At 41.4% G+C, this 25,794-nt stretch overlaps 1 protein-coding gene across 4 annotated transcripts in view; it reads right to left on the reverse strand.

Moving 5' to 3' along the window:
- Window positions 1-23,786, reverse strand: part of klhdc2 (kelch domain containing 2) — a 39,068-nt gene extending 15,282 nt beyond the window's left edge. The window contains exons 1-11 of one of the 4 annotated variants that reach the window (XM_067991830.1): window positions 23,553-23,786; window positions 20,467-20,673; window positions 19,993-20,072; window positions 16,652-16,769; window positions 15,295-15,413; window positions 14,352-14,433; window positions 14,178-14,261; window positions 11,009-11,089; window positions 10,068-10,126; window positions 8,594-8,706; window positions 7,892-7,964 (exon numbers count right to left, since the gene is read on the reverse strand). In XM_067991830.1, coding sequence (XP_067847931.1) covers window positions 7,892-7,964; window positions 8,594-8,706; window positions 10,068-10,126; window positions 11,009-11,089; window positions 14,178-14,261; window positions 14,352-14,433; window positions 15,295-15,413; window positions 16,652-16,769; window positions 19,993-20,072; window positions 20,467-20,661 — 1,004 coding nt within the window. In that variant the 5' untranslated portion in view covers window positions 20,662-20,673; window positions 23,553-23,786. Of the gene's footprint in view, window positions 1-7,891; window positions 7,965-8,593; window positions 8,707-10,067; window positions 10,127-11,008; window positions 11,090-14,177; window positions 14,262-14,351; window positions 14,434-15,294; window positions 15,414-16,651; window positions 16,770-19,992; window positions 20,073-20,466; window positions 20,674-23,255; window positions 23,278-23,389; window positions 23,491-23,552 lie in introns of those variants that run through there. The other 3 variants (XM_067991827.1, XM_067991828.1, XM_067991829.1) reach the window with 3 other exon arrangements.
- Window positions 23,787-25,794: the final 2,008 nt, after the last annotated feature.

The following is a 25,794-nucleotide window of genomic DNA, read 5'->3' on the forward strand; positions in this document are numbered from 1 at the left end:
GAGACAAGAGACATACTGTCCTTCAATGAAAGATTCAATTTGGCAGATAAAACATTATTTGTTTTGAGGCAAATGAAATTTAAAACAATTTCTGGCAAAAGTAACAAATGTGGTCTAATAAATGACTCAGCTTTATCCTAAAAAAGATGCACCAATGGATGCTGCTGCTCACTAAGCTTTCTGAAATTTCCTCTATATCAAAAACATCCACACAGAACTACTGCAATCAGTTTACAGCAATACAAATTCATCTGGGTACTAACCTGGATTGTTGCAGAGACTTCTGCTATTCCTGTACTTACTGAGATGGTGCATTTGACTTAACAAGCCTAATAGTTAGCTTGACTCAGTTCATAGTACTCTCACCTCTGAAGTGGAATGATGTAGGTTCAAGACCCGCCCAGGACTGCAACACATAATCTAGGCTGACACATCAGTGCAGTACTGAATTGTTGGAAGTGCCATCTGTCAGGTGAGATATTAAACCAAGGCCCCGTTTTCCTGTTCAAGTGGATGCTATAGATCCCTCTGTGTACTGTGTCTGTGTACACAGTGGGATCTATAGCACTGTGTCCTGTCAAACATTCCTCCCTCAACCAGCAGCATCAAAAACAGATCATTCATCTCATTGCTGTTTGCTGTGTGCAAAATGGCTGCCAGATTTACCCACATAACAGCAATGGCACAATATATTTAATTCTCCATGAAGCATTTTGGGATGTGCGAGAAAAGTGTTAAAGCAAATTGTTTCTTTCTTAATGACTCTTAGTTGTACTGTACCTTGAGAATACAGTCATCAGCCTTTTTTTAAAATTCTCTCTCAAAGAATGTGTTCTTTGGCCTGCACCAGGGAATTTCCTTATTATGGCTCCCTATAGAATCACAGAATGGTTACAGCACAGGAGGCCACTATTCGGCCCATGCCAGCTCTTTGTAAGAGCAATCCAGTTAATCCTCTTTCCCCATAGCCCAGCAAATTTTTCCCCTTCAAGTATTTATCCAATTCCTTTTTGAAAGCCACAATTGAATCTGCTTCCACCACCCCTTCAGGCAGCGCATTCCAAACTTGCTGCATTAAAAGTTTTTCCTCATGTCGCCTTTGGTTCTTTTGCCAACCACCCTAAATCTGGTTCTCAACCCTTCCGCCAATGGGAACAGTTTCTCTATTTACTTTATCTAAACCTTTCATGGTTTTGAACGCTTCTTTCAAATCTCCTCTTAACTTTCTCTGCTCTGAGGAGAACAACCAAAGGTTCTCCAGTCTATCCACATAACTGAACTCACCGCCTCTACCATCTTTCAGGCAGTGAGTTCCAGACCACTACCACCCTCTGGGTGAAACAAATTTTCCTCAGCTCCCCTCTAATCCTTCTACCAATTACTTTAAATCTATGCCCCCTGGTCACTGACCCATTAGCTAAGGGAAATAGGTCCTTCCTATCCACTGTATCTACACCCCACAATTTTTTTTTTACACCTCAACTAAATCACCCTTCAGCCTCCTCTGTTCCAGCCTATCCAATCTTTCTTCGTAGCTAAAATTCTCCAGTCCTGGCAACATCCTCGTAAATCTCCACTCTACCCTCTCTCGTGCAATCACATCTTTCCTGTAATGTGGTGACCAGAACTGTACGCAGTACTCAAGCTGTGGCCTAACTAGTGTTTTATACGATTCTAGCATAACCTCCCTGCTCTTATATTCTATGCCTCGGCTAATAAAAGAAAGTATCCTGTATGCCTTTTTAACCACCTTATCTACCTGTCCTGCTACCTACAGGGATCTGTGGACATGCACTCCAAGGTCCCTCTGTTCCTCTACACCTCTCAGATCCTCCCATTTACTGTGTATTCCCTTGCCTTGTTTGCCCTCCCCAAATGCATTACTTCACACTTGGCAAAGTGGCAAATGGATTGAATTCCACTTGCCACTTTTCTGCCCACCTGACCAGTCCACTGATATCTTCCTGCAGTGTGCAGTTTTCCTCCTCACTATCAACCACATGGCCAATTTTTGTATCATCAGCAAACTTCTTAATCATGCTCCTTCCATTTAGGTCTAAATCATTAACATATACCACAAAAAGCAAGGGACCTAGTACTGAACCCTGTGGAATGCCACTGGAAACAGCCTTCCAGTCACAAAAACACCCGTCAACCATTACCCTTTGCTTCCTGCCACTGAGCCAATTTTGGGTCCAATTTGCCACTTTCCCATGGACCTTTACTTTTCTGATCAGTCTGCCATGTGGGACCTTGTGAAGAGCCTTGCTAAAATCCATGTAGACTACATCAAACACATTACCCTTAGCGACCCTCCTTGTTACCTCCTCAAAAAATTCGATTAAGTTAGTCAGACACAACCTTCCTTTAACAAATCCATGCTAACTGTTCTTGATTAATCCGTGCCTTTCTAAATGACGATTTATACCGTCCCCTAGAATTGTTTCCAATAATTTGTCCACCACCGAAGTACGGCTGACTGGCCTGTAATTACTCGGTCAATCCTTTTCGCCCTTTTTAAACAACGGTACAACGTTAGCAGTCCTCCAATCCTCTGGCACCACGCCTATAGGCAGAGAAGATTGGAAAATGGTGGTCAGAACCTCCGCTATTTCCTCCCTTGCTTCTCTTAATAGTCGGATACATTTCATCCAGGCCTGGCGATTTATCTACTTTCAAAGAAGCTAATCCTCTTATTATTTCCTCCTTCATCATGTTTATCCCATCCAATATTTCACACACCTCCTCCTTAACTACAATGTCTGCATCATCCCTCTCGTGTGGATTGACGCAAAGTATTCATTAAGAATCATACAGACATCTTCCGCCTCCACGCAGAGACCGAAAAGATAACCTAATAGGCCCTACTCTTTCCTTAGTTATCCTCTTGCTTTTATGTACTTATAAAACATCTTTGGGTTTTCCTTGTTAGTATTTTTTCATGCCCTCTCTTTGCTTTCCTAATCTTATTAATTTCACCCCTGCACTTTCTATACTCCTCTAGACTTTCTGCAGTATTGAGCTCGTGCTGCCTGATGACCATAGAAAAGATACAGCACAGAAGGGGGCCATTCGGCCCATTGTGTCCGCGCCGGCTCGAAGAACATCCAGGTGCCCATTCTAATCCCACCTTCCAGCACCTGGTCCGTAGCCCTGCAGCTTACAGCACTTTAGGTGCAGGTCCAGGTACTTTTTAAAAAGAGTTGAGGGTCCCTGCCTCTACCACCATCACCAATTCGGGCAGCGAATTCCATTCACCCACCACCCTCTGGGTAAAAAAGTTTTCCTCATGTCCCCTCTAATCCTTCTGCCAATCAGCTTAAATCTACGTCCTCTAGTTTGTGAACTCTCCGTTAGGGGAAACAGGTACTTCCTGTCTACTCTATCTGGGACCCATATAATTTTGTGCACCTCAATCAAGTCACCCCTCAGCCTCCTTTGCTCCAAGGAAAACAACCCCAGCCTATCCAATCTCTCCTCGTAGCTGCAATTTTCAAGCCCTGGCAACATTTTTGTAAATCTTCTCTGCACTCTCTCCAGAGCAATTACGTCCTTCCTGTAATGTGGTGACTAGAACTGCGCACAATACTCCAATTGTGGCCTTACCAGCGTTTTATACAGTTCCATCATTACATCCCTGCTTTTGTATTCTATACCTCGGCTAATAACGGAGAGCATTCCATAACATTCACAACCTTATCTACTTGTACTGCCACCTTCAGGGACCTGTGCACATGCACTCCAAGGTTTCTCACTTCCTCTACCCCTCTCAATATATTCCTGTTTACTGCGTATTCCCTTTTACTGTTTGCCCTCCCTAAGTGCATTACCTCACACTTCTCTGGGTTGAACTCCATTTGCCACTTTTCCGCCCACTCCACCAACCATTGATATCTTCTTGAAGTCTACAGCTATCCTCTTCACTATCAACTATGTGGCCAATTTTTGTGTCGTTTGCAAACTTTCCAATCATGCCCCCTACATTCAAGTCCAAATCATTAATATATACCACAAACAGCAAGGGACCCAACACTGAGCCCTGTGGCACACCACTGAAAACGGATTTCAATTCGCAAAGACATCCATCGACTTTTACCCTTTGTTTCGTTACTGAGCCAATTTTGGATCCAATTCGCCACATTTCCCTGTATCCCGTGGGCTTTTACCTTTCTGACCAGTCTGCCATATGGGACCTTGTCAAATGCCTTACTAAAATCCATGTAGACAACATCCACTACACTACCCTAATCAATCCTCCTGGTCACTTCCTCAAAGAATTCAATCAGATTTGTAAGGCATGACCTTCCTTGAACAAATCTATGCTGACTATCCCTGATTAAACCATGCCTTTCCAAGTGACAGTTTATCCTATCTCTCAGTATTGATTCTCGTAGTTTGCCCACCACCGAGGTAAGACTGACCGGCCTATAATTGTTCGGCCTTTCCCTTGTACCCTTTTTAAACAATGGTACTACGTTTGCAGTCTTCCAGTCCTCCGGTGCCTCCCCTGTATCTAGTGAGGATTGGAAAATGATCCTCAGAGCATCCGCTATTTCCTCCTTGGCTTCCTTCAATAGCCTAAGAAACAATCCATCCGGCCCTGGTGACTTATCAACTTAAGGATTCCAGTCCCTCTAGTACTTCCTCTCTCGTAATGTTTACCTTATCCAATATTTCACACCTCTCCTCTTTAACTACTACGTCCGAATCATCCCTTTCCTTTGTGAATACGGAGACAAAATATTCATTTAAAACCCTACCTACATCCTCTGCTTCTACACCCAAGTTACCCTGATCATCCCCAATAGGTCCCACCTTTTCCTTAGCTATCCTCTTGTTCTTAATGTACTGATAAAACATCTTTGGGTTTTCTTTAATCTTCCTAGCTAATATTTTTTCATGCCCTCTCTTTGCTTTTCTTATTTCCTTTTTTACGTCATCCCTGTACTTTCTATACTCCTCTAAGCTTTCTGCAGTATTTAGTTTTCTGTGACAGTCATAAGCTTTCTTTTTCTGCTTAATCTTGCCCCGTATACTTCTAGTCAACCAGGGGGCTCTAAATTTGGCAGTGCCACTCTTTCTCTTTGAGGGGATGTGTCTGCATTTTACCTGTAGAATTTCACTTTTTAGTGCTTCCCACTGGCCATTGATTTCTCCTCAAGTAGTTGTGTCCAGTCCACTTCTGCCAAATCACCTCTTAGTTCTGTAAAATTTGTCTTCCCCCCAATTTAAAACATTTACTCCTGATTTAACTCTGTCCTTTTCCATAATAATGCTAAAACTAACTGAATTGTGGTCACTATCCCCAATATGGTCACCCACTGGCCCATCTTCATTTCCCAGGACTAAATCTAGAATTGCATCCCCTCTTGTCACATACTGGCTAAAAAAGTTCTCCTGGACACCGATCAAGAATTTTGCGCCCTCTGTGCCCCTCACACTGTTTGAATCCCAGTTGATGTTAAGGTAGTTGAAGTCCCCTAAGCTTCCCTTTTTTGCCTTATCTCACCCTGTAAGCTCCTTGACATCCAGGGCGTCTAGATTTGGCAGTCTCACCCTTTTTCTTTGTGGGAACATATTTGCTCTGAACCCTCACTATCTTCCCCTTGAACACCTCCCACTGTTCTGACACTGATTTACCTTCAAGTAGTTGTTTCCAGTCCACTTTTGCTAAATCACTTCTCAGTTTAGTAAAATTGGCCTTTCCCTAGTAGAGAATTTTTACTCCTGTTCTTTCTTTGTCCTTTTCCATAACTATGCCAAATCTAACTGAATTATGATCACTACCATCAAAATGCTCTCCCATTGATACCTCTTCCACCTGCCCAGCTTCATTCCCTAAAACTAAGTCCAGAACTGCTCCCTCTTTTGCTGGGCTTGCTACGTACTGGCTAAAAAAGTTTTCCTGAATGCAATTTAAGAATTCTGCGCCCTCTATACCTTTACACTGATTCTATCCCAGTTAATATTAGGGTAGTTGAAATCCCCTACTATTACTGCCATATTGTTTTTGTACTTCAGAAATTTGCCTACATATTTGCTCTTCTATCTCCCTCCGACGACTTGGGGATCTATAGTACACATTCCCAGCAGTGTGATTGCCCCTTTTTTGTTCTTTAGCTCAACCCATATAGCCTGATTTGATGATCCTTCTAACATAACATCCCTCCTCACAGCTGTAATTGTTTCCTTTACCAATATTGCCACCCCCCCCTCTTTTTTATCCCCCTCTTTATCTCATCTGAAAATCCTGTAACCAAGAATGTTGAGCTGCCATGCCTGCCCCTCTTTAAGCCATTTTTACTCTAGATTGCTCCTTGTCCCTTTCCATAACTAATCTAAACCTTATGATACTATGATCAGCGTTCCCTAAATATTCCCCTACAGACACTTGCTCCACTTGACCCACCTCATTCCCCAGAACCAGATCCAGCAATGCCTCCTTCCTCGTTGGGCCGGAAACATACTGATCAAGAAAGTTGTCTTGAACACACTTCAGAAATTCCTCCCCCTCTTTGCCCTTTACATTATTACTATCCTAGTCTATACTAGAATAGTTGAAGTCCCCTGTTACCACTACACTATAATTCTTGCATCTCTCTGTAATTTCTCTGCAAATTTGCTCCTCCATATCCTTCCCACTAGTTGGTAGCCTATAGACTACACCCAGTAGTGTAATGGCACCTCTAATGTTTCTTAACTCTAACCAAATATAAAAGGGCCACTTGACCATTTGCTACAAGCCAACTACACAATTTTTTAAAAATTTTTTTTACTGCTGGTGGGTTCTCTGTAAAATCCATCAATCCTCAAGACAGTGACAAACTGCTTCATGTTCTCCCACACAAGTGATGGAGCAGAGGAGGAAATCTACAGATGGTTACCGGGAAGATACCGCTACCAAGTCTAAAAAGAAATCCTTGTGATATCCAAGTTTTCTGGTCATCAAAAGCAACATGAATGGATAAAGGAGAGCTGAGGAATCATTTTCTCCTCCAGCTGATGTTCTCAGAGCAAATTCCTCCTCTCAGATAAAAAGATGGAATGTTCCTAGCTTCAAGTGAATCATTTGGCACCAGAAGACCAACAATGTTAATCAAGGCTGATACAGCACAGGGTGCTGCTGGCACTTGTGTCTTATAAGCTGACATGTGAACTGAAGACATGCTAAAGCAGGCATCTGCATAAAGTCCAGTACACAGTGTGAAAGACTTACTAAGGCAGAAAATGGAGGACTTAAGCAATTTTCACAGATCCTTGGTCAATGGCTTGGAAGAATTGAATTTTGACAGTCTTATCAGTTTGATAGATTTCTGGTAAATCAGATGGTCAAAGCAAAACCTTTTCCTAAGCTTGAAGTAGGATTTACACTTCTGATGGTTTTGCAACATCAGCAGCTGGTTGCATTCTCTGCCATGGATATTCGTTAGAGACAGATCCAGAATATTCAATGCAGGGTTTTCAGAGAGCTGGTTTCTACTGGAGGCTGAAAATGAGACGACCAGAACCCACCAGCCTAAAGGAGGCCTCAGTGGGCTGATACACATGAAAAATAAAACATGCATCAGCCAAACAGATGGTGTTGGTAACTTCTTAAACTTCAGTGAAAACGCAACAAAATTATATTGAACTTTGCAAAACTCAAGTTAAGAACTGTAAATACTAGACCATCATTTTACAGCATAAGAAAACATACAAAACAATTAAAAAATGACAGTGTATACAACAGTCAAGACCGCTAGTAACAGGATAAATACACAGATGGATCAGAAAAAAGCATTATAAATAATAGAACAGAATGGTGGAACATCATCTGACCAACTAACATTACAAGAGTGCAAAATTCAGAAAGCAGCCGTAATCCAATAGGTCTTCAATTTATGCTGTTTACCTTGGTCTGTCTGCATAACTGTGCTCTACTTTTAACCATTCATTCTTGCTCACACTGTATATCCAAGCATCACCTAAAAAAAAAATTATTGTACAATTAATGGTGAATTCTTGAAGCACACCATTACAATAAAATATGTAACTATTCACAAAAAATGTTGTGCTAATTTGTTTTGTCCAATTATCAATTCACACGGAGAGGGTATGAACACCTAGCAAGTTTTTGCCATCATAATAACATTTTGACTAAAAAAAATGGACTTGAATGACATGAATATTTTAACAGACCACGGTGATTTTTTTTTCCATATTAAGTGCAATATTTTACACTCACAATATGGGTACAAACCTGATTGCATATAATTGGGCATCTAACCCTATCTCTCTTAAATGTTTGCAAAGGCATGTTACATGTAAGAAAATTAGTAAACTTAAAGTTCCTATCATTAATTTTATTAAATGTTAACTGTTCACTAAAATTTTTTTAAAAGCTCAAAGGCAAGTGATTTACAGAAAAATAAATGCATACATTTAATAAATAATAGTACAAGTGAAAATGTAAATAACTTGTAGTGGATACACAACGGGGAAGCTCAAAGCCACCTTGACCATGATACGACAAAGGCAGGCTCAACTCTGCAGTCTCCAAAAAAATCTCTGCAATAGTAAATTATTTATGTAACAAAATAAGAATAAAACGTACTTAACGGTTGTTTGTCAGTCGTGAAACCTCCAAACAGGAAGAGATGGTCATTTGAGATTGTAGTGAGTGAGTGCCAAGAGCGGCCAACGGGGATTTGATCAGGAGATTGTACCCTAGCAAATAAAAGTTTTGAGTGATAGACACGTTCTCAATGGAAGTGCATTGATTCACTGAAAGCCTAAACACTCAATTCCTGTAATACAACACTGCATACACCGAATCTCTAACTACAGAAAGTTGTTAACTTTAAGAACAAAGTAACGAACAGTTTGCCCTGCTGGTGCAGCATATTGTCCTACATGTTTCATTGATGTCAAAAATGGGAAAAGGCTAGGATTTACATTTATGATCAGCAATGGCGATGCAAACATACATTTATGAAGCTGTTTCTGTTTTTAAGATTAATACAGTAAAAGTAGCAGACATAAAAAGAAAAACTGAAAATCTTGGCAATCTGAAATAAAAACAGAAAATGCTAAAGATACACAGCAGGTTTATTAGCATCCGAATAAAGACAGGTTAACATGAAGAGTTTCAGTCTGAAACATTAACCTGTCCTTTCTATTTTCAGATGCTGATGGACCTGCTATATATTTCCCATATATAGATAAAAATATGATGAATTTTTAAACTGTGATTTATTTTTACTCTTAATATGTGACACTTGTCGAGTCTGACATTCCAGAACTTGGCCAGGCTATAACTGAACCACTAAGTGAAGTATAGGACTTCACACATGAATAAAATTAAAAAACAAAAAGAATATTTATTGCAGCTCACTGTCATGCACCTTTTAACAAGTGGCTATCCGGCAACACTGGCGGAGGTCTGGGAGTTGCTCACCTGCTGACTGACGCAGTGAGGAAAAGCTTTTCAGACCAAAACTATTGCATTTTAATGGTTGAAAAGTAGTTTGTGGTTCCCCTAATAGTTCAGCAAGTTTATGGAGTAGCTGAGCCATACACCTTGGCGATTCCAGGTTTAATCCTAGTCTGTGCTGTTAGCTGATCTCAGCCACAGTGGTGGAAGCAGCCTTAAACTGGCCCCACAGCCTCTGGAGAAAAAACACAACTAGGATTCCTGCTCGGTTACACCCAGAAACGCCATGCCTGAAGTCCAATGTGGATGCCAGGTGCAAAATAATCAGGCTTGACTGAGATCCTCTACGGGGTTGAATAGCCTGTTGACACTCATTGTTAAGGTTCACAAATAAAGAATGATCACTTGGATAAGTCACCGAAGGACACTCAATGCCCTTGGAACCATACCCCAGCAAGGAAACATTGCCCCGGAATTTCCTCAGAGCTGCTCCCGCTCCTCCAATATAACTTTGCGGAAGGGTGACGGAAATTCCACTTACACGCAGCTCTGAGGAAATTCATGGCTAATGTCTTAAGGAGGTTGGGGGGGGGAAATGGTAGTTCTTAATTTAGCAATCCACAATCATGTAAAATATAAGAAATCTGTAACATACACTTCATTCCATTCCCACGTATCCAAATCAAGGTAATAGAGATCATTGGTCCTGGCATCCTTCGGTAGAGATGGTGAAAAACAAAGTACATGAATGAATAAATAGTGATTTGTAGCAGACCGTTAATAAAGGGTTAATTGTTGGAAGCACTTTACATTTTGTTATGGGCACGCTCCCTTCATTAAACATTGCTACACAAATGGCTTACAATGGAATGATTTGAATTACATTAAATGTGTTAATTCCAACGTTAATGTTAATTTCTGTACTTTGTAACTTTGTAACTTCTTTCTCTGTAGAACAGATATTTTTTTCTCTTGGTAAGAGACGAAAAGGCAAGGCAGGCCACAAAAACACGCAGTGGAGGGAAGTATATACATATTTGCTGGTACAGTAGTGCAGCACATACTTGGCAGTAGAGGGAGTTTTATTTTGTATCTGATCCATGCAATACCAGACCTGATCTGGGAGTGCTTGATTGTGCTACAATTGCCAAACACTTGTTTTCCATTTTTCAGCACTGATATACCTTGTCTTGAATAGTTACAAAAACATTTTTTTTAAAATAATTTAAGTAGGAACACAAAAAGGCCACAGTAAGGAAAGGACTGTTCAAATGTCAGAAGAGCTCCTTGCTTGTGAAGGCTGTGCTAGAATTCTACTGTTTTTATGTTCTACACATGTTCACAAAAAGACTTAATTCAAACTTCTGTACTCTTGAAGCATCAATAAATCATTTTAAAGATGAATTCTTAGGAAGTATGAACTCCTTCCCCCTTAAGATAAATTAAGTAATAATGCAATCTCTTAATTTAAATTGCATAATCTCTCCTTAAAATTCACTCGGTTTCCAATAAATGCAACATTTCTGATGTTATTACAAATATTACAGAATTCATGAAGCAGACCTTTTTAACTGTGCAGTAAATCAAATAACCTACCTGATACCTTCCTCCAAACATATAACCTCGGTTTCCAATTGTGGTACAAGCATGAGCTGCCCTAGGTGAAGGGGGTTTCCCCTATTGGATAAAATACACATTATAACTTCCCATCACTACAAGATTAGTATACCGTTATTTTGGTGGAGTGTTGGATGCTGGTAAAATGATCCTAATCAAAATTACACATAAGAAAAACACAGGTGACACACCAGTGGAAAGGAGAGAGAGAGAAACCAGGAAATTATAGGCCTGTTAGTCTAACATCTGTTGTGGGGAAGTTATTGGAATCTATGATTAAAGAGAGACTGAGCACTTAGAGAATTTGAGCTGATTAGACAGAGCCAACATGGATTTGTAAAGGGCAGGTCATATCTAACGAACCTAATTGAATTTTTTGAGGCAGTAACTAAAGTAGTAGACAGAGGAATGTCCATGGACTTCCAGAAGGCATTCGATAAGGTTCCATATGTGAGACTGTTAGCTAAAATTAAAGCCCATGGAATTGAAGGCAAATTATTGACCTGGTTAGGAGACTGGTTAGGCGGTAGAAGACGGAGAGTAGGGATAATGTCCTCAAATTGGAAGGAAGTGGCTAGTGGTGTCAAACAAGGATCTGTGCTGGGGCTTCAGCTATTCACTATATTTATTAATGACTTAGATAACACCACAGAGAGCCATATATCCAAGTTTGCTGATGATACAAAGATTGATAGCATGGTAAGTATTTTTTTTAATTCGTTCATGGGATGTGGGAGTCACTGGTGAGGCCAGCATTTATTGTCCATCCCTAATTGCCCTTGAGAAGGTGCTGGTAAGCCACCTTCTTGAACCGCTGCAGTCTGTGTGAAGGTTCTCCCACAGTGCTGTTAGGAAGGGAGTTCCAGGATTTTGACCCAGTGACGATGAAGGAACGGCGATATATTTCCAAGTCGGGACGGTGTGTGACTTGGAGGGGAACGTGCAGGTGGTATTGTTCCCATGTGCCTGCTGCCCTTGTCCTCCTAGGTGGTAGAGGTCGTGGGTTTTGGGAGGTGCTGTCAAAGAAGCCTTGGCGAGTTGCTGCAGTGCATCCTGTGGATGGTACACACTGCAGCCACAGTGCGCCAGTGGTGAAGGGAGTGAATGTTCCTATGTTTAGGGTGGTGGATGGGGTGCCAATCAAGCGGGTTGCTTTGTCCTGGATGGTGTTGAGCTTCTTGAGTGTTGTTGGAGCTGCACTCATCCAGGCAAGTGGAGAGTATTCCATCACACTCCTGACTTGTGCCGTGTAGATGGTGGAAACATAAGAACATAAGAACATAAGAAATTGGAGCAGGAGTAGGCCAATCGGCCCCTCGAGCCTGCTCCGCCATTCAATAAGATCATGGCTGATCTGATCCCAACCACAAATCTAAAGAACACAAGAAGTCGTCGGAGCAGGACCCGGCCACATAGCCCCTGGGCCCTCTCCGCCACCCACAGGGCATTGACCGATCCGAACTCAGCTTCATGTCCAATTTCCTGCCCGCTCCCCATAACCCCTAATTCCCTTTACTTTGGGGAGTAAAGGGAATTAGGGGTTATGGGGAGTCAGGAAGTGAGTCATGCCGCAGAATACCCAGCCTCTGACCTGCTCTTGTAGCCACAGTATTTATGTGGCTGGTCCAGTTAAGTTTCTGGTCAATGGTGACCCCCCAGGATGTTGATGGTGGGGGATTCGGCGATGGTAATGCCGCTGAACGTCAAGGGGAGGTGGTTAGACTCTCTCTTGTTGGAGATGGTCATTGCCTGGCACGAATGTTACTTGCCACTTATCAGCCCAAGCCTGGACGTTGTCCAAATCTTGCTGCATGCGGGCATGGACTGCTCCATTATCTGAGGGGCAACTGAACATTGTGCAATCATCAGCGAACATCCTCATTTCTGACGTTATGATGGAGGGTAGGTCATTGATGAAGCAGCTGAAGATGGTTGGGCCTAGGACACTGCCCTGAGGAACTCCTGCAGCAATGCCCTGGGGCTGAGATGATTGGCCTCCAACAACCACTACCATCTTCCTTTGTGCTAGGTATGACTCCAGCCACTGGAGAGTTTTCCCCCTGATTCCCATTGACTTCAGTTTTACTAGGGCTCCTTGGTGCCACACTCAGTCAAATGCTGCCTTAATGTCAAGGGCAGTCAGTCTCACCTCACCTCTGGAATTCAGCTCTTTTGTCCATGTTTGGACCAAGGCTGTAATGAGGTCTGGAGCAGAGTGGTCCTGGCGGAACCCAAACTGAGTATCGGTGAACGTAGTATAGAAGGGAGCATAAAATTACAAAGAGATATTGATAGACTAAGTGAGTCGGTAAAACTGTGGCAGATGGATTTCAACGCAGGGAAGTGAGAGGTCATAAAGAATAGATCCGAATATTTTTTTTAAAGGGTGAAAAGATAGGAACAGTGGAGGTCCAAAGGGATTTAGGGGTCCATGTACAAAGATTATTAAAATGTAGTAGTTAGGTACAAAAAAAAAAATTAATAAAGTTAATGAAATGTTAACCTTTATAACTAGACGTCTAGAATATAAAGGGGAGGAGGTTTTGCTACAGCTATACAAAGCCCTGGTTAGGCCACATCTGGAGTACTTTGTACAGTTCTGGGCACCGCACCTTGGAAAGGATGGCCTTGGAAGGAGTACAGCGCAGATCCACCAGAATGCTACCGGGGCTCCAAGGATTAGGTTATGAGGAGAGATTACATAAACAAGGCTTGTATTTCCTGGAATATGGGAGGTTTAAGAGGTGATTTTTAGGGTTTTGAAAGAAATTGACAGGTTAGATAGAGAGAAATCTTTTCCGCTGGTAGGAATCAGAACCCTGAAATCAGAGTCAGGCCGTTCAGGAAAGAAGTTGGGAAACACTTCTTCACACAAAAGGTGGTAGAAGTGTGCACTCTCTCTCACAAAAAGCAGCAGATGTTAGCTCAATTAATACTTTTAAATCTGAGATCGATAGATTTTTGCTAGCCGCGGGTATGAAGGGATATGGAGCCATGGCATGGCAGGTGGATGGAGTTAGGATACAGATCAGCCATAATCTCATTGAATGGCCGAACAGGCTTGAGGGGCTGAATGGCCTATTCCTAAGTATTGCAATCTATAAAAGCCAAATCCATTCTGTGCAGCACTATACAACAACGGGGATACCTTTGTAATGGGCTGGTTCCATGTAAAAGTTTCAAGATCAATGAAGTGGACATGATTGTTCCAGCCTCTTGGAAGACTTGCATTCTGGAAAAAAAATAACTTAATGGTTTCATTCTCATTATTTTATCTATTCTTATTCTAAGACTATCTCAAATAATATACAGAATTACTTACCCAAAATGATGATTCATCAAATTCAAATGATCCGTGATACTGCTCTCGAGGTTGGTAACCATAACCACCAAAGAAAATCAACCTGGAATAAAAAGAAAGAAAAGTTAGCAATAATGAAAATGGGACAAGCAAAATGGATGAGGAAGAAAGAAATTTGCAAAGTCAAGATACATGAAAGGAATAAAACTATGATTTTTATAGAACTTAATGGAATTAATGAATAAATTATTCTTCTTCACGTCAGATCCTCTTCAGACAAAGAACAATCGCTATACTAAATATAGAGAGAGAAAGTGAATAACTAGGATTTTTTTTAAACAAGTTGTCAAAATCTTGCAAAAACTTCCCATGAACTCAATGGAATAATAGATGTCAATCTTCCCAATATTAAACTTACTTCAGTGACCATTCCCTTTCTCCCACCTCTGCAGTTACACGAAAAAAGCATTTCTCTTTGTTGGGCTAAGCTTCAATTTTCATTAAAATATTACCATTTTAAAAAATTCTAATAGTAGGTTTAAATCAACAACGCAATAAAAAACTTTAGATTCTATAATTTCCCTTTATTTTGGAGTCAAATTATTTTAACAGTAAAATTAAAGTTTAAAAATTACACACATTTGTTTTCCCTTTCATTTGTATCAACTTTATGAATTAAAATGTTCTTGCATAACAAGTAGGAATATGAATAAACAACTGAAAACAGTTTGATTACCATACTTTTTCTTAATTTTCTTCATAAATGAAAAGCAGCCAGGAAGTAAAAAGTACAGCCAAGTCTGATCTGAGCATGATAAAACAACAGCTGCACACATGAGCAGGGCAGAACTTCAGAAAGGGCTTCTTTCTCCCTTCCCTATGCTTCTTGTAAACTTTGCCTGGAAGAACCCATTCCGATATACATTTCATTGAACAACACCGTTTCAGGTAATTGTGTACATACTTGTTCTTGTACACCCAGCAGCCAAGCTTGTCTTTGGGTGTTGGTGGTACCCCCTTGAACTCTTTTATTCTCTCCCAATGCAGTGTTTTGTCTTTGGCTCTCAGGTTTAAAATGTAAAACTGCAGAGAGATGGAAGAGAAACAACTCTAAAGTTTAAATTTGCTTTATATGTTTTTAATGTCAAATTGTTTTGATAGTTAAAAAACAAAAATGTCACAATGAAAGGCTAAAATTCCAGATCTGCAATTTCTCCATGAACTTTAGTAATGTCATAGATCCTCCCTCCCATTAAAAGTTGATTAGTGATGAAACCATAAACAATTCACATTACAGCAAAGTTTGTGGTATGTTACAGCAAGCGACAGTTTTATTTCCAACTAAGTGAAACGATCTAGATAGGAAGCAACTGGTTAAACATTTACACAATTACAACTACTACTAACTACAGAAGTGTTACTGTATTAATAATGAGTTTGAGCCTATAATGTATTAGTTTACAGTTGTGCAACTGTGGGGAATGTTTAGAAATTCTAAAATCACAATTGTTCTAGTTAGGAAATTTGTAATAGTAATAATAAATTGTTAAATCTATATTACAATTTTGCATAATTATACAAACTCAGTGATAAAATATGACAATATTGCCAAATGGTCATTGTGCTTCTAACAACAATACTACAATCTACAGGATGCACTGCAGTAACTCACCAAGGTTACTTCAGCAGCACCTCTTTTTTCTGTGACCTCTACTACAAGAACAGCGATATCATGGAAGCACCAGCACCTCTAAGTTCGCCTCCAAGTCAAACACCATCCTGACTTGGACACGTATCATTATTTCATAGTTGTCAGATCAATATCCTGGAATTCCCTATCTAATATCATCATGGGAGCACCATCATAAGGACTGCAGCAGTTCAAGGAGAAAGCCCACCACAACAGTCTCAGGATAACTTAAGGATGAGCAATAATTGTGTCCTTGTCAGGAACACATACCAAGAACAAATTTTTTAAAATCTTGTGGTGCAAAAATTTTGCTTTTTATTTTTAAATCGGCTTTACAAATCTACAAATCAACATCCACCCTTCAAAATAACCTAATAATTATTATAAAGGATCAAGAAGAAACAAATTACATCAATTTTGAAACCCCATAACTCCAATCACAAGTGCAACTATACCAAGAAGCTTTAATATTTCAACGTATTCTCCCACAAGCATCAATCAAAACGTGCACTGGCTTCATAAATGTGTGAATATAAACGCTTGAAAATTCAGTTTTTGAAAAATGCATCATTCTAACAATCTAACAGTTAACTACAGTAGGATTCCTTCTCAACAAGTGCATTGCTTTTACCTCATTAGTGTTTCCTCTTGCATGGTGTCCTCCAAACAAATATAGTACTCCATCCACACAAGCTGCACAACTTCCTGACATGGACTGAGGCACATCACCTTCAGTGTACTTCTTCTTCCTGTAAGAAAGTAATTATTTTATCTGCAGGAGATACAGTTGGCTAGTTTAAAAAAAAAAGGTTTCTTAAAACAGAGACTGCCAAATCTTAACCACTGATTATTTACTACTTAGTGTCTTACGCCCCAGTGGAGGCCATGCAGCCTCTTCTCCTTCCCTTCCCTCTCCTCATTAAGTTTCTCATGAACGTCTGCGGCTGAGGAAGCAGGCTGGACAGCTACGTCTGCAAATGCTGTTCTTCCTCAACGAAACGGCACAAAACAAGGGCCTAATGGGATACTCATCTGATTTTCTCTTTTTTCATGTTAGCTGCATGATCAGTGTTGAATTAGCTGAGTTCAGTCAAGAGTGTCTGGGGAGGGGGGAGACTACAATTGACTTTAGTGTTCTTGGGTAAGGGAAAATGAGGTGGGGGGAAAAGAGAAAATCGCAAAGATTTCCTACTAGTGGTCAGTATCTATAGAGCTCTCCTGATAAGCGCACATGTGTGAACTTCAAATGGGGATAAGATTGGAGTTGGCTGTGATAAACCACACAACCAAATAATCTTCCAACGTTCACTGTCTAGGTTCACATATAATGAATACTGACTTGGACAAAGCACTAAAGAGCTGCTGCCACCCCTGGAACACCAACATAACTCGTTAGGTTCAGAGAATAGCAAAAATTAAAGGAGAGAAAAGTGCTGAGGAAAAAAAATGCTGCAAAACTAGTCTAATTTTCTAAAAATATTACATATTTGGAAAAAAATATTTCCCAATGTATAAATAAATATTTTAGTTTAAGCACATCAAAAAGTATTTTGGTCACAGGTTACACCATAATATACACATTTGTTTCTATCTCTATGGTTACACAAACTATTACAGCATTCAAAAATTTGCATTAAGAAAATTGTCAAATTTACAGCACAGTGGAATCCACTTAATTGCAACTGCTCAGGACTACCTAGCAAATTGTGATAAAATGGAAATTTCTATGAAGTGGGAAGCAACAAAAATTAAGGCTGGTCTGGTGCATAACGACGTCTGCCTAAATCTCGTACATCTTATAACAAGGGTGAATACAATATAACATCTTAATAAGAAGAAAATCTTACATGTAACGCGCCCACAAGAATCAAATTGGTGGGGGGAGCAGGGGTGCTGGTTAAATGCAAGCACACAGGAGTGCGATTATGCAACAAGGTTTTGGCTGGGAATTTTTTTATAAAATTAGTTCAAGGGATGTGGGCGTCGCTGGTGAGGCCAGCATTTATTGCCCATCCCTGATTGCCCTTGAGAAGGTGGTGGTGAGCCACCCATTAAAGCCATGTCCATTACTTTGAAACTGCAATTTCTGAGCAGTTAAGGATACTTTGTGTGACTTCCACCTATGGAAGAAGTAACATTGCCACTGCAGAAGTGATTACAGCTCTCATACCATCCTCCTGATGTCTGATGCCTGCATTGTTCTCCTGGTCTGCCAGTCACCAGCGTATTCCTCAAGTCATGCCATACCTCCCACATTGAATTGCAGATGAGGGTTCTGGACTACTCCAATGGTTCCATCATCAGCACCATACAAGAAGAGACCGTCTCCACGCAAGACCAATGGTCCTCAACGACCATCCCTCTGACATAAGTTCAGAACTGAGGCTGCCTGCTGACGATTCCACAGCATTCTGCTACATTCATAATTTCTCTGATGAGGCAGCTGATAGCAGACTACAGTGGGACCTGGATAACATCCAGACTTGGGTAACATTCATGCCATGTGAGTGCTAGGTAATGTCCACCTCGAACAGGAGAAACCCCACCACCTGCCCTCCACTTTCCATGGTCAGAATCATGCAATCCCCAACCCAACACCATTGTGGGGGTGCCATCTTCATAAGGATTGCCCCCATTCAAGGAGAAGGGCTACCTTCTTGGGGCAACTGGGAGCATGCAATGAATGTTACTTTGCCCTTGACGAACACAACCCCCCCCCACCCCCCCGCCCCAACTCAGCCCAGAGCATAGGAAAGAAAGGCAAGCTGGCAGTTGGCTTTCGTAAATGCATCATGCTTGACTCATTCAGTGATGACTTATGATCTGCATGATTAGCCAGATAGAGGGAATCTTGAACAATCCAGTTTGTACCAACTCTCTGAGGTAGCTGGCTAAAGTGTCTCACAGGAGGCTAGGCCGATCAGATCTACCCTATAGTACGTATGAGGAAATTAAGTGGGTTGCCTGGCTTGTAGAAGACAAGGGTTGTGGAATGAGAAGCACCGTTGCAAGAATTCTTGAGCGTGGGGACCAGTGGCAAGGACCACAACAGATTGCAGAAAGACAGACAGGTTAGCAAAGTTGATGGACCGGTGCATATGCTTGACTGAGTTTGCAAGCTCTGTGGCGGTAAGAAGGCCTGAGGAATGGGGCTTCCATGGTGTTGTCACATTTAGCAGGTGCAATGCCACGGAGATCTATGAAGCTAAACATCTGTGCACCCTGAAGAGAGATAGGTTTGAACATGAATGCTAAACGGGACCTCAGTGTGGAGGCACAAACCTGGCTCTGGAGAAGCTGCTTCCTTGATTGTCCATTTCAGGGATAATTAGCTGAATGATTTGGCTGTGAGGACTTGCCAGTCTGTCACACCAGGCCCCACTCCCTAGAGGACTGCATGGGATCTGCTGGTTGCAATAGTTGTGAACCGGGAGTGACGCAAGGCACACTATCAGCAGGATCCGTAAAAACTCCCATGAAACAGATAAACAGCACAGCATCGTCCCCCATCTACTGAGGAAACAAGGGTTCCACATTAAACGGTTTCCCACCTCGCATTGGTGTCATCGGAGGGTCTGACACTTTAGTTGAAGTGACATCATCAGATCATTCGCCCATGCGCGGAGAGTGACACACCAGGGGTCCGCGCAAGCACAGGAAGTGGCATCGTCGGAGGGCCCTAAATCTGAAGCGGCTGCATAGTGCTGCAAATCACTCCGAAAAAGATTAATAATATCAGACATAAACTCCAGTAAATGGTTGTACAACATCATCTTTACCAATGTGCCCTAAAACACCAGTCACAACAAACCATTCTGGTTACTGAATCAAAACAGTGTTAGTGGCAGGTGCCCTGTCTGTCCACTTGCCCGATCATTTTGCATTACACGGAGACTCAATTATCCGTTACCATTTTTTAAAATATCATCGATGTGTAAAAATATAGATAGAAAATAGAAACACTAAGCATACCATCGCCCAGTTTCCATGTTATAGATCCAAAGTTCTTCTCTTGGCAAGTAGAAATCATGGTAGCCTCGGATTGCAGCATTCTGCAACAAAAAAAATGTAAATCAGTTCAGGAGAAATAACCAAAACAATGATTTAATTTGTATGTCATATCTTTTGCAATGATTTTATGAAGTACCTATTCTGTTTAATAAAAGTCCTGACTTTTTTTTGATCAAATCATTTTACTTTAACTTGCTACAATGCAATCATTAATGGTAAATAACAATACAGCCACAGCAGCGATAATAAAGGTTGAAAATTTCTGCATGCTTTTCCATTACTGAACAGAGAAGATATGATTGGCATAGGCGCATGCACGCATGCACTTTAAAGACAGGAATTATTCGCTGTATACTGTAGTTGGAAGCAAATGGAACACCAGAGATAATTTCATAAAATTTACATGAACAGGTCACGTAGTCCATACTATCTTACCTTATAGCCACCCAAGATATACATATAACTTCCATGTGCTACAGCCACGTGGCCGCTACGTTCTTCTGGTACAGAATCATGAAAAGTTGGGTGTGGCATTCTATCCTGGTGATAATCAAGAGCGTTTTCTTCTTCCTCCTCCTCTTCCTCTACTACATGTAGGTCCTCATTCACACCTTCATTTTCATTTGCCATGTTTCACAATTTCTAAACAAAAGTAGTCAACATTTGACTGCAATGCAACTTTACAGGCTTCACTACCTCCAAATGAGCACTTAGCAAATGGAAAGTCAAAGTAGGATGTTTTTTTTTTAAATGAGTGACAGGATAATCACAAATGGTTGCAACTATACATAAACCTGTAACTGAAAAAAGGATACAGAATTTGGAACTCCAAATTTGTTCCGTCTATAGTGTGCAAATATAAAGTAGGACAATTAGGTAATGTAAAGGTGGGGGAATATCTAAGGAACAAACATAAAATAATTAGATTTGATATAAATATTAAAAAGGAGAGGGAACAGTTAAAGATAAAAGTACTTTGGGGGGGAGGGGGGAGGGGGGGGGGAAAAAAAAAATCAAATTTCAATTGGTTGTTAGTGAGGAAAGCTGTTAGAGAGCAGGAAGATATCAACGGACTGGTCAGGTGGGCAGAAAATGGCAAATGGCAAATGGAATTCAATCCAGGGGAGTGTGAGGTGATGCATTTGGGGAGGGCAAACAAGGCAAGGAATACACAATAAATGGGAGAATACTGAAAGGTGTAGAGGAACAAAGGGACCTTGGAGTGCATGTCCACAGATCTCTGGAGGTAGCAGGACAGGTAGATAAGGTGGTTAAAAAGGTATACGGGATACTTTCCTTTATAAGCCGATATAGGAGCAGGGAGGTTATGCTACAACTGCATAAAACACTAGTTAGGCCACAGCTTGAGTACTGCGTACAGTTCTGGTCACCACATTACAGGAAAGATGTGATTGCACTAGAGAGGGTACAGCGAAGATTTACAAGGATATTGCCAGGGCTGGAGAATTATAGCTATGAGAAAAAATTGGATAGGTTGGGGTTGTTTTCTTTGGAACAAAGGAGGCTGAGGGGAGATTTAATTGAGGTGTATAAAATTATGAGGGGCCTAGACAGAGTGGATAGGGAGGACCTATTTCCCTTAGCAGAGGGGTCAGTGACCAGGGGGCATAGATTTAAAGTTATTGGTAGAAGGATTAGAGGGGAGCTGAGGAGAATTTTTTTCACCCCGGGGGGGGGGGGGGGCGGGTGCGGGGTCTGGAACTCACTGCCTGAAAGGGTAGTAGAGACAGAAACCCTCAACTCATTTATAAAGTACTTGGATATGCACTTCAGGTGCCGTAACCTACAGGGCTATGGACCAAGTGCTGGAAAGTGGGATTAAGCTGGATAGCTCTTTTCGACTGGCACGGACACGATGGAGGCCATTTGGCCTCCTTCTATGATTCTATGAAATTAGTCCAGATAAATTGGCAAGAAAAACTGGCAGTTGGACAACACTGGAAACATTTCAAATGGGAGATGATTTGGGCATAAAGTAGACATATTCACACAAAAAGTAGGTCCAGCTGAACTATTTATGGATCTCCTTCACCGTTATAATCTGTGTAGTGCTGATTTATTTAAAAAAAAGTGCAGGTGTGATTCTGTAGTCAGATACCATCAACCTCATTTGTAACCCTGTTTGTACTTGTAAAACCCCAAATATTAAATATCACAGGCAGCTTACACGGGGCAGACGCAACCTGATTCAATCCAGGATTTGTCATGAAGCTTGTCAGGGAGGGCAATGAGTTAAAGCAGACTCAACAATTTAAAACAAAAAGTTGTACTGTCGTAATCAGTGCTAATCAGCTTCACATCTTGCTGGAACTGTGCTGGAATTCTTGGAACAACTGTTCATTTCCAAAATCTGGGCTGTTCTCAAACCAAGGAAAAAGACAGTGTTCAAACTCACAATATCAACCAATCACTCAAAAATATGACACAGTCATTCTTTAGTCACATATCTCATACCTACTACTGTTTCAGATTGTTTAAATTAAAGCAAGCCATTTATTGTTTTGTTTAGATTCTGGGGTCTTGATAACCTCACCTGATCTAATTTAATTATACTGTTATAATGTTGACGATGATAGAAACAAAAAGCAGAAGCAAGTAAGAGAGCAATAATGGCCTCCGTTCATGGTGATGACCGTTGCTGGCTCTTTAGTGTCTCTTACAGTCTGCCCAACAACCAGCCTTGGAATCCTGAATGTAATGGGGAATATCTACCTTATCTACGTGCATCTCCTCATATTATCTGGCCCGACTTATCTATCAGCTTTAGATCATTATCCATCCAAATCTACATGGAGGATTTCGCAGATACTAAGTAACGGTGGGGAGGGAGAGAGATAGTTTACGGTGGCAGTGACGGAAAAGCATCGTTTCACAGGAATTAATTGCAGGATATGATTCACAAAATGCTAATCCAAAAGTCCAATGAAACAAAAAAAAAATTAAATTGTTCAGGATAGGCCTTTATTCAGGTCTAGTTTTCATTTCTTCTGTTGTCAGTTTTTGGGGAGGCCATGTCAGCTTTTCTGATTTTTATTGGTTGATGTGGTTTATTGTACAGTTTATGGTCTAGATAGAAGCGACTGTTTTAAGTCAAAGCGTATAAAGATAATAGAACTGTAAATTCTTAATTATTAGGAGTACTTATTAATCGTAGATTCTGACTTACGGGCCTTCAACTAGTAATTATTTTTAAATTCACTAACCAGGATACATAATAAAATCCGTAACGCACAGTGGGGATCCCAAAACGGTTTGTGTGTGGACAGGCCACGGTCAACAACTGAATCAAATGCGCCACATTCACCTCACCCTGACTCGCACGGACTTTCAAACTAACCGACGGGCCTCCGGCCGACAAAAGTCAGCTCCGTCCCGAATTAACTGCCGGCCTTGCGTCCGGTAGAGGGCGAGGAAAGTCTCCGCCGGCCTCTGTTTGTTTCACTACGAACTGATCGGCCCACCCACCGACTCCCCCGGCCCGTGGCCGCCCCCTTTTTTACCTCTCTCCACATCCCCGGTTCCAGCTGCTTGTTTACAAACTCCACACGCGATCGCAAACGGCGGAAGTCAAACTTCAGAGAACTTCCGGTCGGGTAGAGTTTGGCGGAGGGGTGCTCGCTGGGGGGGGGTCACCCGGACAGACCCTTAATACACTCCCTGTGAAGATAAAGCGGCGTGACACTGGCTTATCATAACTCAGCTGGACTTTCATTCTACTACGGGGAGGGGGGGAAGGGAAATCGTGCGCACGAAAGTGCCGTTTGTAGTAGGGGCGGATCCAAAAAAAATAGGCCGGCCAGTTCCTTGAAGGTCTGAGCCTATTTAAATGGGCCAATAGGGGTGGTTCCTGAGTTGCCCCAGTGCCACCTGACAGGAGTGAGCACTATAAGTGCTCTTTTATGGGCACCACCAATATAATAACCAAACAAGTGGTCCAATTAAACTAAAGATGCTCAAAACCAAAAGGAACTACCAACTAAATCATAAAGTTCCCTGTATTGCCCACCGGTCACGGAAAACCTCAAGCGTACCAGTCGATACCTCGTGCTCCCTCTCCAAGGCCACCCGGGCACAGACAATACCACAGAAGAGAGACAGGCAGCCAGAGAGACTTCCCCCCCCCCCCACCCCCCACCATGGGACACGCTCATCCTGGACCCGTAAATGGCCATTTTGACCAAGCCCAGAAGCAGATTTACGAGATGGCCCTCAAACTACCATCCCCCCTCCCGAACATCCGAAGCATAGGGCAGAAATTCAGGAGTAGCCCCTCCAGATAGCTAAATATGGGTTGAAACTTCTTGTACTCAGTATACATGGATTCTTCCAGACTGCAAAAGTAGCAAGTGGCTAAAAGTACAAGTACTTAAAAATTTATTGCACACTACTGCTCCGTGCAACGCTCTACACCCCAGAACCCCAACAGTGCAGAGAAGGTCTGCACATGGAGAGCCTTCCACTAGCTGGTCAACTTTTTCTCATTTTCTAGGTTGGCATAAGTGCATTTTAACAAGACAAAACTGTCTCACAATCACATTTGTGCCTGTATTGCCATGAGATCCTTTGAGCACTGATTACCTACACTTCCAGAAGCCAATTGTGATTAACTTGTGTATGTTTAATCCTCATATTCTCATAGTACATTCTAAATGGTGAAAAGGTTAAAATAGTGGAGGTCCAAAAAGATTTAGGGGTCCATGTACATAGATCATTAAAATGTACAGGTACAGAAAATAATCAAAAAGGCTAATGGAATGCTGGCCTTTATATCTAGAGGACTACAATACAAGGGGGTAGAAGTTATGCTACAGCTATACAAAGCCCTGGTTAGACTGCACCTGGAGTACTGTGTTCAGTTCTGGGCACCGCACCTTAGGAGCGATAAATTGGTCCTGGAGGGTGTGCAGCGTAGATTTACCAGAACACCACCTGGACTCCAAGGGTTAAGTTACGAGGAGAGATTACACAAACTAGGGTTGTATTCCCTGGAATTTAGAAGATTAAGGGATGATTTGATCAAAGTTTTCAAGATATTAAGGGGGACTGTTGGGTAGATAGAGAGAAACTATTTCCGCTGGTTGGAGAGTCTAGGTTTAGGGGACATAGCCTAAAAATTAAAGCCAGGACTTTCAGGAGCGAAGTTAGGAAACACTTCTACATGCAAAGGGTAGAAGTTTGGAACTCTCTTCCGCAAATGGCAGTTGATGATAGCTCAATTGTTAATTTTAAATCTGAGATTGGTAAATTTTTGTTAACCAAAAGGTATTAAGGGCTATGGGGCTAAGGCTGTTACATGGAGTTAGCTCACAGATCAGCCACGATCTCAGCGAGGGGCTAAATGGCCTACTCCTGTTCCCATATGCAAAATAGCTAAAACTGTAAGCATAGGTAAAGATGATGATGAAATTAATGAAACAAACCTGCAAATTAAACAACAAAATAAACTAAAATATGAAGACAAAGACAGATTTCCATATAAGTAGAGGTTTTTTATGGATAAAATAATTGTTTAGCCACCTTGCCTCCCGTTTCTGGAAAGCTCTCCCTAAACCTATTTGGAACATCTTTCCCCATCTGTATTTCCTACATAGTTTGATATGTTGGTGACAAGGACACTTTCAGTTGAGTGCCAAGGAAGTGCAACTAATGTCAATAATGAAAAAAACTGTGGAAGCACTCTTTATAGGTCATATCTCAAAGGGACAGTCACTCTACACTATTTTACCATATGCAGAGTAAAAT

This window comes from Heptranchias perlo, chromosome 10, assembly GCF_035084215.1.
Source record: "Heptranchias perlo isolate sHepPer1 chromosome 10, sHepPer1.hap1, whole genome shotgun sequence".
NCBI classification, from domain to species: Eukaryota; Metazoa; Chordata; class Chondrichthyes; order Hexanchiformes; family Hexanchidae; genus Heptranchias; species Heptranchias perlo.